At 55.0% G+C, this 13,524-nt stretch overlaps 1 protein-coding gene across 3 annotated transcripts in view; it reads right to left on the bottom strand.

Moving 5' to 3' along the window:
* Positions 1–13,346, bottom strand: part of LOC105702077 — a 50,296-nt gene extending 36,950 nt beyond the window's left edge. For 2 of the 3 annotated variants that reach the window (XM_012429346.1, XM_023432842.1), the window contains exons 1-4: positions 13,120–13,346; positions 9,720–12,251; positions 9,321–9,454; positions 9,049–9,184 (exon numbers count right to left, since the gene is read on the bottom strand). In XM_012429346.1, the coding sequence (XP_012284769.1) occupies positions 9,049–9,184; positions 9,321–9,454; positions 9,720–12,114 (2,665 nt within the window). In that variant the 5' untranslated portion in view covers positions 12,115–12,251; positions 13,120–13,346. The remainder of the gene's footprint in view (positions 1–9,048; positions 9,185–9,320; positions 9,455–9,719; positions 12,252–13,119) is intronic. The other variant, XM_012429345.1, reaches the window with a different exon arrangement.
* Between the last annotated feature and the right edge of the window lie 178 nt (positions 13,347–13,524).

Raw genomic sequence — 13,524 nt, forward strand, 5'->3', positions numbered from 1 at the left:
GATTCATCGAACAAGGTGCCTCGCCGTCTTCCGCCAAGCGGCCGCGACAAAGGGATATCGGAGTGTCTCGGTCTCGCTTTTCATTTTTTTTTTCTCTCCCTCTATTTTCCTATGGAAAAACCGTAATCGACCTTTGACACGTAATCCGGGAGGCGCCGGCCAAGGGGGTAGGAATTATCGCGATAAAGGCAAGAGGGATCGACGCGAATCAATTAGAGCCTCTGTCATCGGGCCGGCGAGATGAATAAACATTTCGTCTCGCTCAACGAGAGCGCCCGATGTCAATCGACAGAGGAACTCGGATTCCTGAAATTTCCTACGTGGGTGTATACATATATATGTATACACATCTAACCTCTCACCCGGAGTTCCCTTGAAGTCCCATGAAAAGGATATACATCAAGGATCTTTACGGCGTAAATTGTCGGGATGCAAATTGACTCCCCAGAAGTGTCCCATGAAAATTATATTTATACATATACACCATCCAGGATCTTTAGGGCATATAAACTGCAAATTGACTCGATACCCCGTGGCACCGATTCCCGCGACCGATCCCCCCCCTCTTCCCGATAACGACATTCATCGGCGGGACGTGCGGCGCGCTGGTCGCAGTTTGACGAAGTTAGGTTAGGTTAGGTTAGGTGCACCGCATACCTCGCGTGATTAGTTCCGTGAGCGCTACCGCGACCTCGGGGCACAAGACGGTCGGAATCGAGCCATGGTCGTAACCGAGATTCAAATTACATCCCGAACCTTCGGTCCTTCCGCCGAGCGCGTCCCGGGGCCGAGCGACGCGTCCTCTCCCTCTCTCTCCCGCTCCTGGGCCGGGCGTATCGGCATCTCTCTCTCGCTCCCAGGCCCCGGCCCGATTCTCTCCTCCGCGAAGGGTAAAACGGCCGCTCGATCGATAATACCGAGAGGGTCCCTTTTGCGTTTGCACGTGTCAACCGCGCGCGGCCAGGTGAAAAGTTCCGCTGCCGATGACAATTGCGAGTGAGAGAGAGAGAGGTCCGTCCAGGTAGGCCGGAGATCCCGTGCTCGGACGTACATTTTGGGACCCGGTGTCGGAGCCACGAGGACGAAGACGAGTAGTACCGGACCATGAAAACAGGAACGACCGGGGAGAACGATTAACACCATTTCTACCAAAGGTGTCCAAAGGCACCTTTTAAAATTTTAACTTGATATTATTTTCAGTTTAATAATTTTTTTTCTCAATTAATGTTTTGAGTTTTCGTATAATAATCGTTAAATTTATTTAGCGGTATCATTTTCCTCGAGCTCGTCGAAACCTTTTGGTCGAAACAGGTATGCACAAAATCCTGGTAGAAATAGTGTTAATGTATGGTATTATAAGGCGTGCACTTGAACGTCAAATTTTTCACGCGGTGTTAAAAAAAAAAAAAGTAATCAGAAGGTGAAATGTTATAATTAGGGATGCAGGTAAGCTCGAGAATTAAATATCAAGGTGCATCGCAATTAGCCACCCAACCCCGGTACAATATGTTAACACCGGCCGCCTTCGATTGGCCAGAAGACCGTCCACCGAGGAGCGGAAATCTAGGCCGCGTTATGGATCCGCATGCGGAAAGCTTATGCTAACCGAGCCGGAGTTACGGCAACTTCGGCGCGATCGGACGATAATCGAAACTTCGGCCCGATCGAAAAGACCTCGCGGCGTCGTGCTTTAACCCACTTTCCGTCGAATTTTGGATTCCATTCAATCCGGAGTGAGGGGTGGGGGAGAGGGGGGGGGGGAATGAATTAACGACCGGGGATTTCCCCCTCCGCAGGTCGCGTTACCAAACGAGGGAAACACGGACGGTTTGAACCGCCTTGCGGTCCCTCTCTCTCTCTCTCACCTGGAACCTCCGGGGAAATTCAGCCGCGGAATTTGGACGGAAAAATCGCCGCGTCGATCGGTCGGATATCTATCTCCCAATCGATCAATTAGTCAGTCCGTACTCCTAACCGCGATTTACGCGCTCCTCTCCTCCTTCGGTCGCAGATTGATCAGCGGCAAATTAATTCCCCGTCAATCGGGCGTGACCAGTTATCCCGCAAACGCGTTAATTACTAATCCGAGGGTGGATCTAACCGACGTTTCCGGCAAACGGAGAGAGGGGGGGTTACAAGGTGTGAAACCTTGTACCGAGTACCACCTAGGTACACACCTCAGGGTACACAACGAGAGCCTGCTAGAGATGACGAAATCGTTCTCTCTCGGCGAGCGATAAATCCCCTCGGCGTATTTCCCGGTGCCAAAGCGAATAAAACCCGCGTCGCCCGCGATCGATCGAGTAATCAGTACGTTATCAATCCAGCGCGTTAATCGCTAATCGAGAAATCGTGCTTGCCAAAAGCCGTTCCCCGTCTGCGTCAGCACCGCGTCCGAAAAAGTTACGAGCTAAATTCCCCGATATGTACGCAGGTGGATCCAGGATCCGCGCTTTCCCTTATCAGCCCCTCCCCTGGTATCGCGCGATCTTTCCCCTGGTACTAAAATTCATAAATTAGCCCGCTACACCAGTAGCCGTGCAAAACCGTTTCTCACCGGAGAAGAGATGAATTTGTCGCCCCGTTTTCAAGCCCGTCCGTGAATTTCCCGTCCAGTTAACCTGGGAGGAGCGATCGTGAATTCGGCGCCACCGTATCACGAATTTCTTCGTTCTTATCCTTCCCCTTTGTTTACCCGTTTATAGACCTAAGTTGATCAATCGGTACTCACCCGCCAGGATCATGTCGCGTCGGTGGGTCAACGGGTAATCCAAAAGCGTGCGCGACATACACGGCTGGGCCCCTCTCTTCCAGGGCACTGGTGCACTCTCTCCCACGCGTGCACGTTATCCACTCGGTTCCGTCGATAGTCTCGATCTCCCCGACTCTCTCGATCCCCTCGATCCTCGTGACCCTTCCACCCGATCTCGCGGCTCGCGTTTTTTCCCGGCGAGTCGCGAGCGCCGTTCTTCGGTGACCCTTCGATCGCGTGGGCGCGCGTGCGTGCGACACGCGCGGCCGTCCAGGAGCCGGGTCGAGTAGTCAGAGCCAGGATAGTCCCCAGTCCTGGTGTCGGCGAAGTCACGTCGAGCGTTCCCCTGCGCCATTAACGACGACTAGGCGCCACGTGCGCGTCCCGCCGCGAGCGCGGCCGCACTTTCTCCGTTAACTCCGCGATCCGGAAACGCGACACCCGACCTAGCGTGCGTGCGCCCGGAAACGTCACCTCCGCGTATAACCCGCTCGTGAGCTCTCCCTTGTTATCGTCTCGCACTGCACCTCGTCTGCGTCGCCTCCGTAAGGACCTACGCAGGACCTACGAGTTATCCGGCCGGTTTTCCCCGCGTCGTCTCGAGATCCTCCAGATCCGACGACGCAAGAAACCGCGAGGAGGGGGCGCGCACAAAAGCGCCGGTGACTAATCCAGACTCCGGTGCATCGAGTGGTACGTGTACCCGGCGCGGTACCGCGGATCGACTTTGGCATAAAGAGAAGGTTATAAGGATCCTCGAGAGGATCGGAAGTGCACCCCCCGTCGGGGGGAGGTTCCGTCTTCTAGAAGGAGCGGGCGCGCCACGCGGTGCGTAGTAGTCGGCACGGGTGGAGGGGGCGGGCTAGTCGACACGCGCCGGCCATGACGCACCGTTCCCCACGCACTACGCACTACGCGCCAGCCCTGCGAAGGAAGCGGTAAAAGGATCCAGGGGGGTGTAGGGGCAAAGGGTAAGCTCAGGACGCATCCCTTGTAGGGCCAACAGAGGGGGGAGAGGAGTATTGCGCCTTGCGCCTCGGGAGGGTCGGGTCCACGTGGGTGTGCACTCAAGGTCGTACGCCCCCCTCGGTCGACGATAAGACGCGTCACGCGCGACCCCCAGGTACAGGGCGATTCCGATAGCGGGGCCCGTGCGTGCGCGGAGATCGGTCCGCTCCCCAGGAAGGCCACCGAGCGACTGGGCCCGCCGTTTCCAAAACAAAAAGGAGTCGCCCCGAGCGACCCTTCGCCGGCGCGGCAGTGACGTCACTCCCGCGTCCCGGGCGCATGCGCGGTGACGCCGCGCGCCCGCCCACCGGCGGCCCTCGCTCAGTCGCGCGCGCGCGCTCGCCCACGCGGGATCGCTCGACGTCCCCCTCCCCCTCCCCCATCCTTTCGACTTTCCCCGCGCTTTTTCCGCGTACCCGGAACCTCTACACGGGTCTCAAGCTCCCAAATAAAATGCGGAACGCTCTCTCGCCCCCTTAAAGCTCGAGACACGCGCCTCCACCCTCCCTCTTACAGGGAATCACGGCCGCTGTGTGTTTACCATTAACCCGGTCGGTTGCGTCGAGAAACTTTCCGCGCGCGGGGGCCCTCGAACGCGCCTTAACTTTTACGAGCACTTTCGCCCGATGTCAGTTCCCGAACATAAATTACGCCTCCGGGAGGACCCGAGAGAACGCGGACGGCGCGCTCCGCGTCTCGGGCGCGCGGCGGAAAACGCGACGGACGGAATTTGGCCCGCGAGAGGGAAATATATGTATGCAGGGGGGACAGAAAGAGAGAGAGAGAAAGAGGGGAAAAAGAGACCGCATCCTTGAGGCCGACGTTTCAAGGATGCCCCGGCGGTCATGCGACGGTCCTCGCGACCTTGCTCGACGATAGGCAAATCGATCGACATTCGACAATTGAATCGATGGGCTCCCGAGGAGTCGATATTATTCCCGTTCCCCAACGAGTCGAATTTTCACGCGGCAAAAAAAAAAAAAGAAAAAAAAACACGTCGATCAGGCGGAAGCCACTTTAGCGGCGCTTCGTAAAAAGACGTCGGCCATGCGGAAGCCACTATAGCGGCGTTTCGTAATTAAAGGGTTAAACCTCGACGCAGCGGGGAGGGGAAAATTAAGTGTCGATTTGCGATCATCGCGCGATCAGCCTACGGGCCCCGTCGAGCGATAACAATTGATACGCGACAAGGGAATCGAGGGCGCACGGCGCGCCGCGACGCTTCATTTCGGCGCGGAGCATCCGCCGTTTATTAACTCCGCTCCTTTTTCGCCCTCCCTCCCCCCCTTAAGAAATGCTCGTCCCCCTGCCCGGACGCAACAAACCCGATCGATCCGCTGCACCTCCCGGTGCGGAGATACACGGCAAATTTGCATGCCGAGAGGAAAAAAAGAGGGGGGCCACCGAGGACTCGGAAGTGTCAAAGGAGACGTAGAAAATAAGTACAAGGGACATTGGAGACAAGGGACATAGGATTTCCTTCGAATCGCCATCACATCGCAGTTTTTCGCAAGTCGCATGACGCGTCACCCCCCCATACCGCCCTGGTATTAAAATCCCGTGACGTCTAATTTGACATTAGTTGGGACTAAATCCTCGGATTAAATAAATGTCCCTGATGACAACGACACGAATGAGCCTTAAGTTCAGCCCAAATTTGGGCGATCGCCGGAAAATCGCGTGACACGTTCGTTCCAACGCGGCGCCGATACGCGTTAAAAGGATCGCATGGGATTCTCGATCCGCCCGTTTTGCCGAACGAGACCGAGACCCGACCTTGTCTCGCGACGAAATCCGGAAAAGAGACTCGGAACAATGGTCCCTCCTCGAGGTCGCGCGCTCGGTCTCGCCCAAGGATGGCCGATCCTCGCGTCGCGGCGCGTAACGTCTCGGCCCGATGACGCGAAGGACCGGCAGCGTGCGCAAGCGATGACGAGACCGACCTCGGCGACGAGGCGACCCTGGTCGGACGTGGCCCTGTGCGGCGTAATTTCTACCAAGGACCGCCGAAACTCGCGGAAAGGGCGCGGGGTGTGCCCCAGGTGGAGGGTCGGCCGACAGCGAGCAGCAACGGACAAAGCCGGGGGAAACGGCGCAAACGCCGACAGCTTGACGGATATTCATTGACTCTCCGATCCCGGAATGAAATCGGCGAAAAAAAAAGGAGCGAGAAGGGGGACAGGGGGAGGAAAAGCGAAAACTCGCTCGGACGTCCCGCAACGCTCGGTTTCAATTGCGACACACTCGCGGTGACACGGGGCGCAATTTAAGGGGTGGGACCCGCCGGACGATCCGCCCGAAAATCGCCGCACTGGGTTCGTCGACTGGGGGTCACCAGAGGAATCAAAAGTCGAGGAGCTACCTTGGAGTCTCCGCGAACTCGGTGGGGAATAATTCACGAGGTACGAGCGCTTATCGGGAGATGCGAAGAATCCGCGGAAAATGAAGGAGAGGGAGGGAAAAAAAAAAAGAAAAACCGGCGGAAAAAGTGCTCGGTACGTGCCGATCGCGCAAACATGGGATAAAAAAAGAATATGAATAAAGAGAAAAGGAAAAATCGAGCGAGATCGTGCGCGGACCAACGCGACGGTCTCGCCGCGCTGTTTTTCCCGCGGTCGCGAGGTTCGTCGGCGTGACCCTCGCGACACGTCGCTCGGACTCCTCGAGGGTCCGCGCATCTCGAGGGACACTTTGGAACGTCTTCTCCTAAGCGAGGGAAATTTCCGGGTGCGGGGCAGAGTCCTAGAGGATCATCGCACCGGTCGCGGAATCGCGGAGCGGGCAGAAGGTCCTCGCGTACGGGGCACGACGGCGATAACATCGGCGGTCACCGTAGGACGTGACGAGAGCGTCGCATTCGGAGACGGTCCATCCGCGGAATCCGGGGAGAGATCTTACCCGGGACAGGTCGCGCGGAACGCGCGCAAATCTAACAGCCCCCCAAAAAGATAAATTTAAGAAATAAAAAAATTCTAACTTTTCAAAGGCGATCGCAGGGTCCGATCGTTAAAATCCCTACTTTTGTCCACGTTCCCCCGATTCCATAGTCCCGGACGTTAAACGACGAAACTCTAAGACGCTCCAGGAAATTCGGTAGATATCTCGGAGTCCTTGCGGTCACGTAGAAAGAGAGAAAAGAACGAGGGGGAAGGGGAGATTCAATGACACCCATCGATCCGTCGATCGGGTTCAACAATTTCCCATTGTCTAGACATCGTCCGGTACATCGCCGAGCACAAGAGGGAGATCGAAGGACAGGTGCCCCCCCTTCCTGGGGGGAGGGGGGTTCGCGCCCTCCCCCGGCCGGCGCGGGGCAGTGGACTCGCGTGACGTCAAGCGTCTCCGACGTCACCGTCGCGACGAGCCGACGTCCCGGCACGCGCGTCTCGTAAAGGAGTCGATCGAACGGATCCTTCGATCTCCGGGTATCTCTCCATCTCACTCTCCCTCCCTTCATACAAGACATCCCCAGGAGAAGAGGACCGCGCCACGACGTAGTCGCATTATCCAAGAATCCGAGCGACACGGGCGTCGTCGATCCTCCGGACGCCGCCGAGGCGGGATTCCGTCCGCCAACCCGCAAGCCATCGATATCGTTAACCCATAAAATTAATCCGCCTAACGACATCGACTGCCACCGGCGATGGTGTCCAGAGTCCCGGCCCATTCGGATTCGAGATCCGAAAACGTGTCCGACCGACCGGCGGATCCGGCAGCGGGACGTCCGCGATGCACCTCGCGTTGCGGGCCGCAACGCGCGGACGGAACGTTCGGGAAGGTCGGTCGTTCGGTCGGCCAGGTCCTCCGTACCGACGGGGGTGTCGCGCCCCGTCGTTCGGGGTGTCGCGACCCTCCATCCCTACCCCTGCCCCTCGGGGGCACACGCGGGACTGGCGCTCGCACTCGTCTCCGGCGCGTTACGTCGGCCGGTCGGAGTGCGGCGGGACCGGCGGCGGCAGTGGCGTCGCCACCGCGGCCCTCCCTCCGTCGGGCGAGGAACGCCGCGTACCGCATAGGTGGAGGAAAGCCAGGTACACACACGCCGGCGCCAATATGCGCGCGCGCACTCCGGTCCGTCCGGCTCGGAGGCTCGACGGAGACTGTCAGGTGTGCGTCGCCGTCGCGTCGCCGCCGCCGCGATGGCGGTCCGCGGGCGCGCACACACGCGCGGTCCGGAGCCCGGAGCCGGCGCACGCGGCGACGACGCCAGGACACGACCACCACGACGACGGTTTTACGTAAGATAAGGATATCGCGCCATAGTGTAGGAAGCACGCGAGCCAAGTGCCGGCGCGCCAATGTGCGTCGATGTGCTTCAACGTGCGCCAATGTGCGCGTCGGTGTGCGCGCCGGCCCTCGTATCGACTCGCGTCCGTGTGCGCGTCGAGCCGCGTCCTACGCGGGCTGCGGCGCGCGTCGGTGTGCGACGGCGGTGGCGCGCGGCGGAGGAACGCTCGCGATTACGTGCCGCGCGGCAGGCGGCACTCCGACGGCCGTAGGGGGAGGGGGAGGGGCGGCCAAGGATGCGCGCGCAGCCCGCGGTGCAGGGACGTACACACGCAGGGGAGATGGAAACGAATTTTCGGGCGCCAAACCGATTTGGAAGGGGGCGGCCGAGGGGGCGGACAGGTGTTAGGGGGGCAGGAGAAATTTATGGACGAGAGGCGTGCTCCGGGCCGCGCAACACGTTGCTCCCCTCGCCCGGAGGACGGATCCGCGAGCCGTCCCCGAGAATCTACGCCGAGGGATAACGAGGCCGGGATTTAGCGCCCCAGGAAAGTCACCCTGGAATTCCGTCAACCCTCTCGCCCGGAAACGCGAGATTTCCTCGGAGAGGGACGCAGGACCTCCCGACGCGCGTGAACGAGGGGTCGCAGGGTCGCGGCCCGATGCGATCTCCGAGTTCGTCCGGGGTGGACGTATAAATAGCACCCTCTTAAGGGGATGTGAAAGCCACAAAAAAAAAAAAGAAGAAACGGGCTCTGCGCCCCGGTCAATGGGGCTCTATCTCTTTCCGACTCCTCTTACCGCGAATAAGCTAGCCCGCGATACGGACGGATATGAAACGTTTCTATTTCAGGACTGATACCCTCCTGCCGGAAGTCACCTTTAAATGCATATCTCCGCCACGCCTCGCTACATAGGCTGGATCCGGTAAAGATGTGTACCTGTTAGGTCGGTCTGAATTTTCGGACCTCTGGGGGAAGGTACCTCGACGGATTTCGATCTCGGTGCCGCAGGTAGGGTCGCAAAAAATTGAACTCTCGGTACGGAACGTCGAGACTTACCGTGTTGATGAGGCGCCGAGAAGGCTGACTGTCTCCTGGGTGACATCGCGGGGTGATTTCCTTGGCTTCCGGGTGGCTGCATGGAGGACAGGGCGCCGAGGGGTGTGTACGACTTGCAAGGCTGTTCCTGCTTCTGCTGCAACACGAAGAGTGACCCGTTATCGAGCGAGAATCGACGAGCACGGGAGGATCGATGACGAAACGAATTGATACAAGACCCTGTGACACGCCTAAGTCATCCGAAGAATCCCAAGGGGGTATCCAAATCTTACCTGGTCGTGAAGTTCCGTGGCCACGGCGGTGGCCGCAGTTTGCGTGTGACTGGTCGAGCTGATCCTATATTGCATTCCGGCGATGCTGCAGAATCCCTCGTGATGGGTCGATCGAGTCTGGTTTACGTAGACTCCTGTCGAGAGCGGAAGGTCGTGATTAGAATAACAGAAATCCGTCGAAAGCCTCAACCGCGCCTTCCGCCGAAACAAACGGGAACGTGGCTCGTACAGGGGTCCTCTCGTATTTTTCTTTTTTTTTTCCCTTCCTTCCGTTTTAAAATGTAAAATCCTCTCGACGGAATACCGCGCAATATTCACGAGATGGTGAGGTTCCGGGAGGAGGAAAATTGAGTTTGGACCGTCGAGGAGAAGGGGTAAGACGCAAGGAAGGTACCGTACCCGTGATGGTGACGTCGGTGTCCTGGTTGACGATGACGACCTTCTTCGAGGGCTTGACGACGTCTTCGTTATCCGAGCCTTGGCGGGACTTTCGCCTGTCGACCTCGGTGTCGCTCTGCTTGCGCTTCTTCGCGAGCTCGACCTCCGAGTCGCTGGAGGACTCGCTGGTGGAGGAGGATCCGCAGCGGTTCTTCTCGTCGGAGTAGGACGCCGCCAGGATGGCCGAGGCGTTCAGGCTGGCCATCCTCTTGCAGACCACCATGTCCTTCAAGTCCATCACCTCCTCGTTCTTCTTCCGCCTCTTGACGACCTTCCGCTTCGTCTTCTCCCCGCGTTCCGCGTTCTTCTCCTTCTCGCACTCCTCGTCCGAGGAGGACGACGACGTGGACGAGCTCTCCATCATATCCCAATGCTTGCCCCGGAGGCCGGGAACGTTCCTCAACTTCCTCTTCGAGACGTTCTCCTCGGCACGGTCGTCGGGCTTCTTGTCCTTCGCCTTGCGGCTGTCCTCCTTCTCGTCTTTGACCTTCTTCTGCCTCTCCTTCTCCGGCTTGGGCTTGCAGAACCCGCCAAGATACACGCCACCGGCCTCGTTCTCGTAGAGGCAGTGCACCTTCGCCAGGGCATTCAGCGAGGCCACTCTGTGCCTCTTCGAGCCGCTCCAAAACTCCAGGAGTCTCATCCTTCGAGCTTGGTCCTCCGATGGCGACCTGACTCTCTCCTTCTTCTTCGAGATCTTCCTCTTGCTCCTCTTCGAGTCCTCCTCGTCCTCCGACTCGGACGAGGGCAATGAACTGCCACTGGTATCACCGTTCACTGTTTCCACTTTCAGGTCCACCTTCATCGGACCCTCTCCATGGTCCTGTTTCGCGGCTGCAACATTCTTTAAGGTTGCAGCTTCGATGATCTTTGACTCTTCGGAAAGCTCCTCCAGACTGGCCATACTGTCCTCCGTGCTGCTGGACTTCTGATCGTTCCCTTGGTGCAACTTGGTCGCCTTCTTTGCAGCCTTCTTGGTGGTTTTTGGTTTTACCGCAGGTTTCGCGCTCTTTTTGAGATCCTGTTGAGCCTCCTGGGGAACGTCATCCTTGGGTTTTTCGTCTTCCTGCATCTCGATAGCTTCTTTCTTGATGATATTCACAATAGCACCGTTCGCTACTTCTTCTTTACTAGAGTTAGGGCTCTTCTTGATCTCGTTAATGGCCTTATCCGTGTCCTTGGGTTCGGCCTTCTTCTTCATGATGATCTTCTCCGTCAAAGCCTTTAATTTATCTTGCTTCTTCAGGGAAGAACTTAGTTTCATATGTTTCGAGGGCATTTTGGCTTTCATCTGCTTAGCTAGCTTCGGTCTTTTTTCTTGGGCGATCTTGGTTTTGGGCATCTGGGAGTTCTTCTTCTTCGCTTTCTTAGAGTCGTCGTCTTCCTTGGTCGGTGCTCCTTCGTTCTTCGGCATCTTGACTAGTTTGACCTTCTTGTCGATTAATTTTTTCGACACAGGCAAATGGGACACCAATTTCTTGGCCAGAACAGTCTTTTTAACAACGTTCTTCTTATGCAGTTCCTTTGCCTTTGATTCCTTCTTTGCCCCTATGGGCGATGTTTTCCTTCCACCTTCCTTATCTGCTAACTTCTTACGATTTTTCTCCTTGATTAAAGTACACTTTAAACTATCCTTTGTCTCTGGTTTACCTTGCTTTGTGTCTTTTTTCTTCTCTTCTTTGTTCTTCTTTTTAGAAGCAACATTCAGAGACTCGTCATGAGAAACTCTATCCTCGACTATTTCACAAGATTTTACAATTTCTAGTATGTCAGCCTCTAATTTTCCACACCTTTTTTTCTCGTCCATTTTATCTATTCCCTTTTTCTTAATGTCCACTTGCTTGTCCACCTTGCCTTTCTCATCTGGCTTTATTATTTTCTTTCGTTCCAAGGAGTCACCAGTAATAACATTGCCTTCTTCTTCGGCATCGTCAAATTTGTCCGTTCTCTTTTCATCTATCTTGTCAGACTTCTTATCACTGTCATTGTTTTGCTTTACCTTTTCATCGATCATCTCTGGTTTATCCAACTTCTTTTCATCCAACTTTTTTTTATCTTCCGACTTCTCTGACTTTTTCCTATCCTCTGGTTTCCCTAATTTCTTCTTGTCATCCAATTTCTCCAATTTTTTTTTATCTTCCAATTTCTCTAGTTTCTTCTTGTCTTCAGACTTCTCTAATTTCTTTTTATCACCACTGGTTTTCTTCTTCGAATTGACAGGATTCAGTTGTTTCTTAGAATTTTTCTTCAATCCCAAATCTAACACAGTCCTCTCAGGAGAGACACGACGTTTCTTAGCAATGGTTGGAGACTTTGTTGCCTTTTTGGCAACAACTGCCTTCTTTTGAGGCTTCATTCCGCTCGCCTCTCTTTCACATTTTTAGTCCAGGAAAAGGACTCGCAATTTCAAAACTGCCTATCTCTTTTATTTTGGTTACCTGACCGCCATTGTTGATTTAAAACCTCGCTAGTCGCTCGAGACACAGGATCTACCTACAACGTCACATTTTAAATTTGATGAATCCCCTTCCATGAAGATATATATTCAAATTAGCAAAAATTGTAATAAAAAATGATACACTATTAATTGCAAGAGTTTAAAAATATAATTTATATGTACCTCTCATACCTACGGATATGGAGTAATTCTAATTGATAATAAACTGCATAAACAAATTTTTTAATAATATTCCATGACTAGGAATTGATTTTTAAAGTTTCAAAATTTTCAAGTCCAGAATCCACTTAGGTCTCTCTTACTCCAAAGTAAAGTAAGACTCTTATTTGCCTAACAGAACATCCCCTGCTTATCTTTTATCTTATCTCAAGCCAACAGTCCTTAAACTACCCCAAGATAAGCTTATCAAATAAATTTGGAATTTCTATGAACCCCTGAAATGAGCAAGAACTCTCCGTTGCACCTCGGCAAGAACACTCATCTAATCCCTTTAAAAGACAGCTCTGGTATTTAAACGACTCCCTCCCTTGAAGATAGCTCCCGTAAAAAACCGCGTGAAACTTTCAATGGTGGCTTCTAAATCACGTACTCGCAGGTGCATAAGTAAAGGCAATTGTTGAGACAAATCGTGAGGATCGCGTCGAGTGCGCGAGCGTGAGGGTGGGAAAAAAATAGGGCACCCTTTGCGAGTGTCCGTAGATGGCCACAAGTGGCTGACGTGATGCCAGCCCTGATCGATGAATCCCGCACAAAAGGACTCTCTTTGGAGAAATAGACGAGTTTCCGAGGGAGCCGACGCGACCGCGGTTCCTCCTCGTGAGTGCCGACCCACGGAAGAGATCAATTGCCTTAACGAGCGAGGTTTACAACGACCCGATGATAGAGCGACAGATTTATGTTTACCTCTGGCGGCCCTTTTGTTGCCACTTGGGCCGCGCGAACGCTCTTTCGAACGGCGACCGTCTCGTTCTCGAGCAGGTTTTCCGTCCAATTTCACAACGGACCGAATCCTCGGGCGCTCCCACGACTCTCCTCAGTGATTTCGAGCCTCGGGTCGCGCGATTCTTCGCCAGATACGCATTTTCTCCACCGACACTCGTGCCACTCGACGTCCCTGCCCTTTTGCTGTAGACCCATCGGCCATTTTCTTTCTCGCGGTTCTCCCCCCAAGCCGTCGATGCAACGGTTACTTACGAGCCCGCCTAATGCCCTCTTTCCTCTCTCGCACGTAAAAGACCATGCTATCTCACTCGCACTCATTGTCCTAATAGGACAGACAAAGACACCGATATGCCAGGATGTACACGG

This window comes from Orussus abietinus, unplaced genomic scaffold, assembly GCF_000612105.2.
Source record: "Orussus abietinus isolate OABI.00-Male unplaced genomic scaffold, Oabi_2.0 scaffold22, whole genome shotgun sequence".
NCBI lineage: Eukaryota > Metazoa > Arthropoda > Insecta > Hymenoptera > Orussidae > Orussus > Orussus abietinus.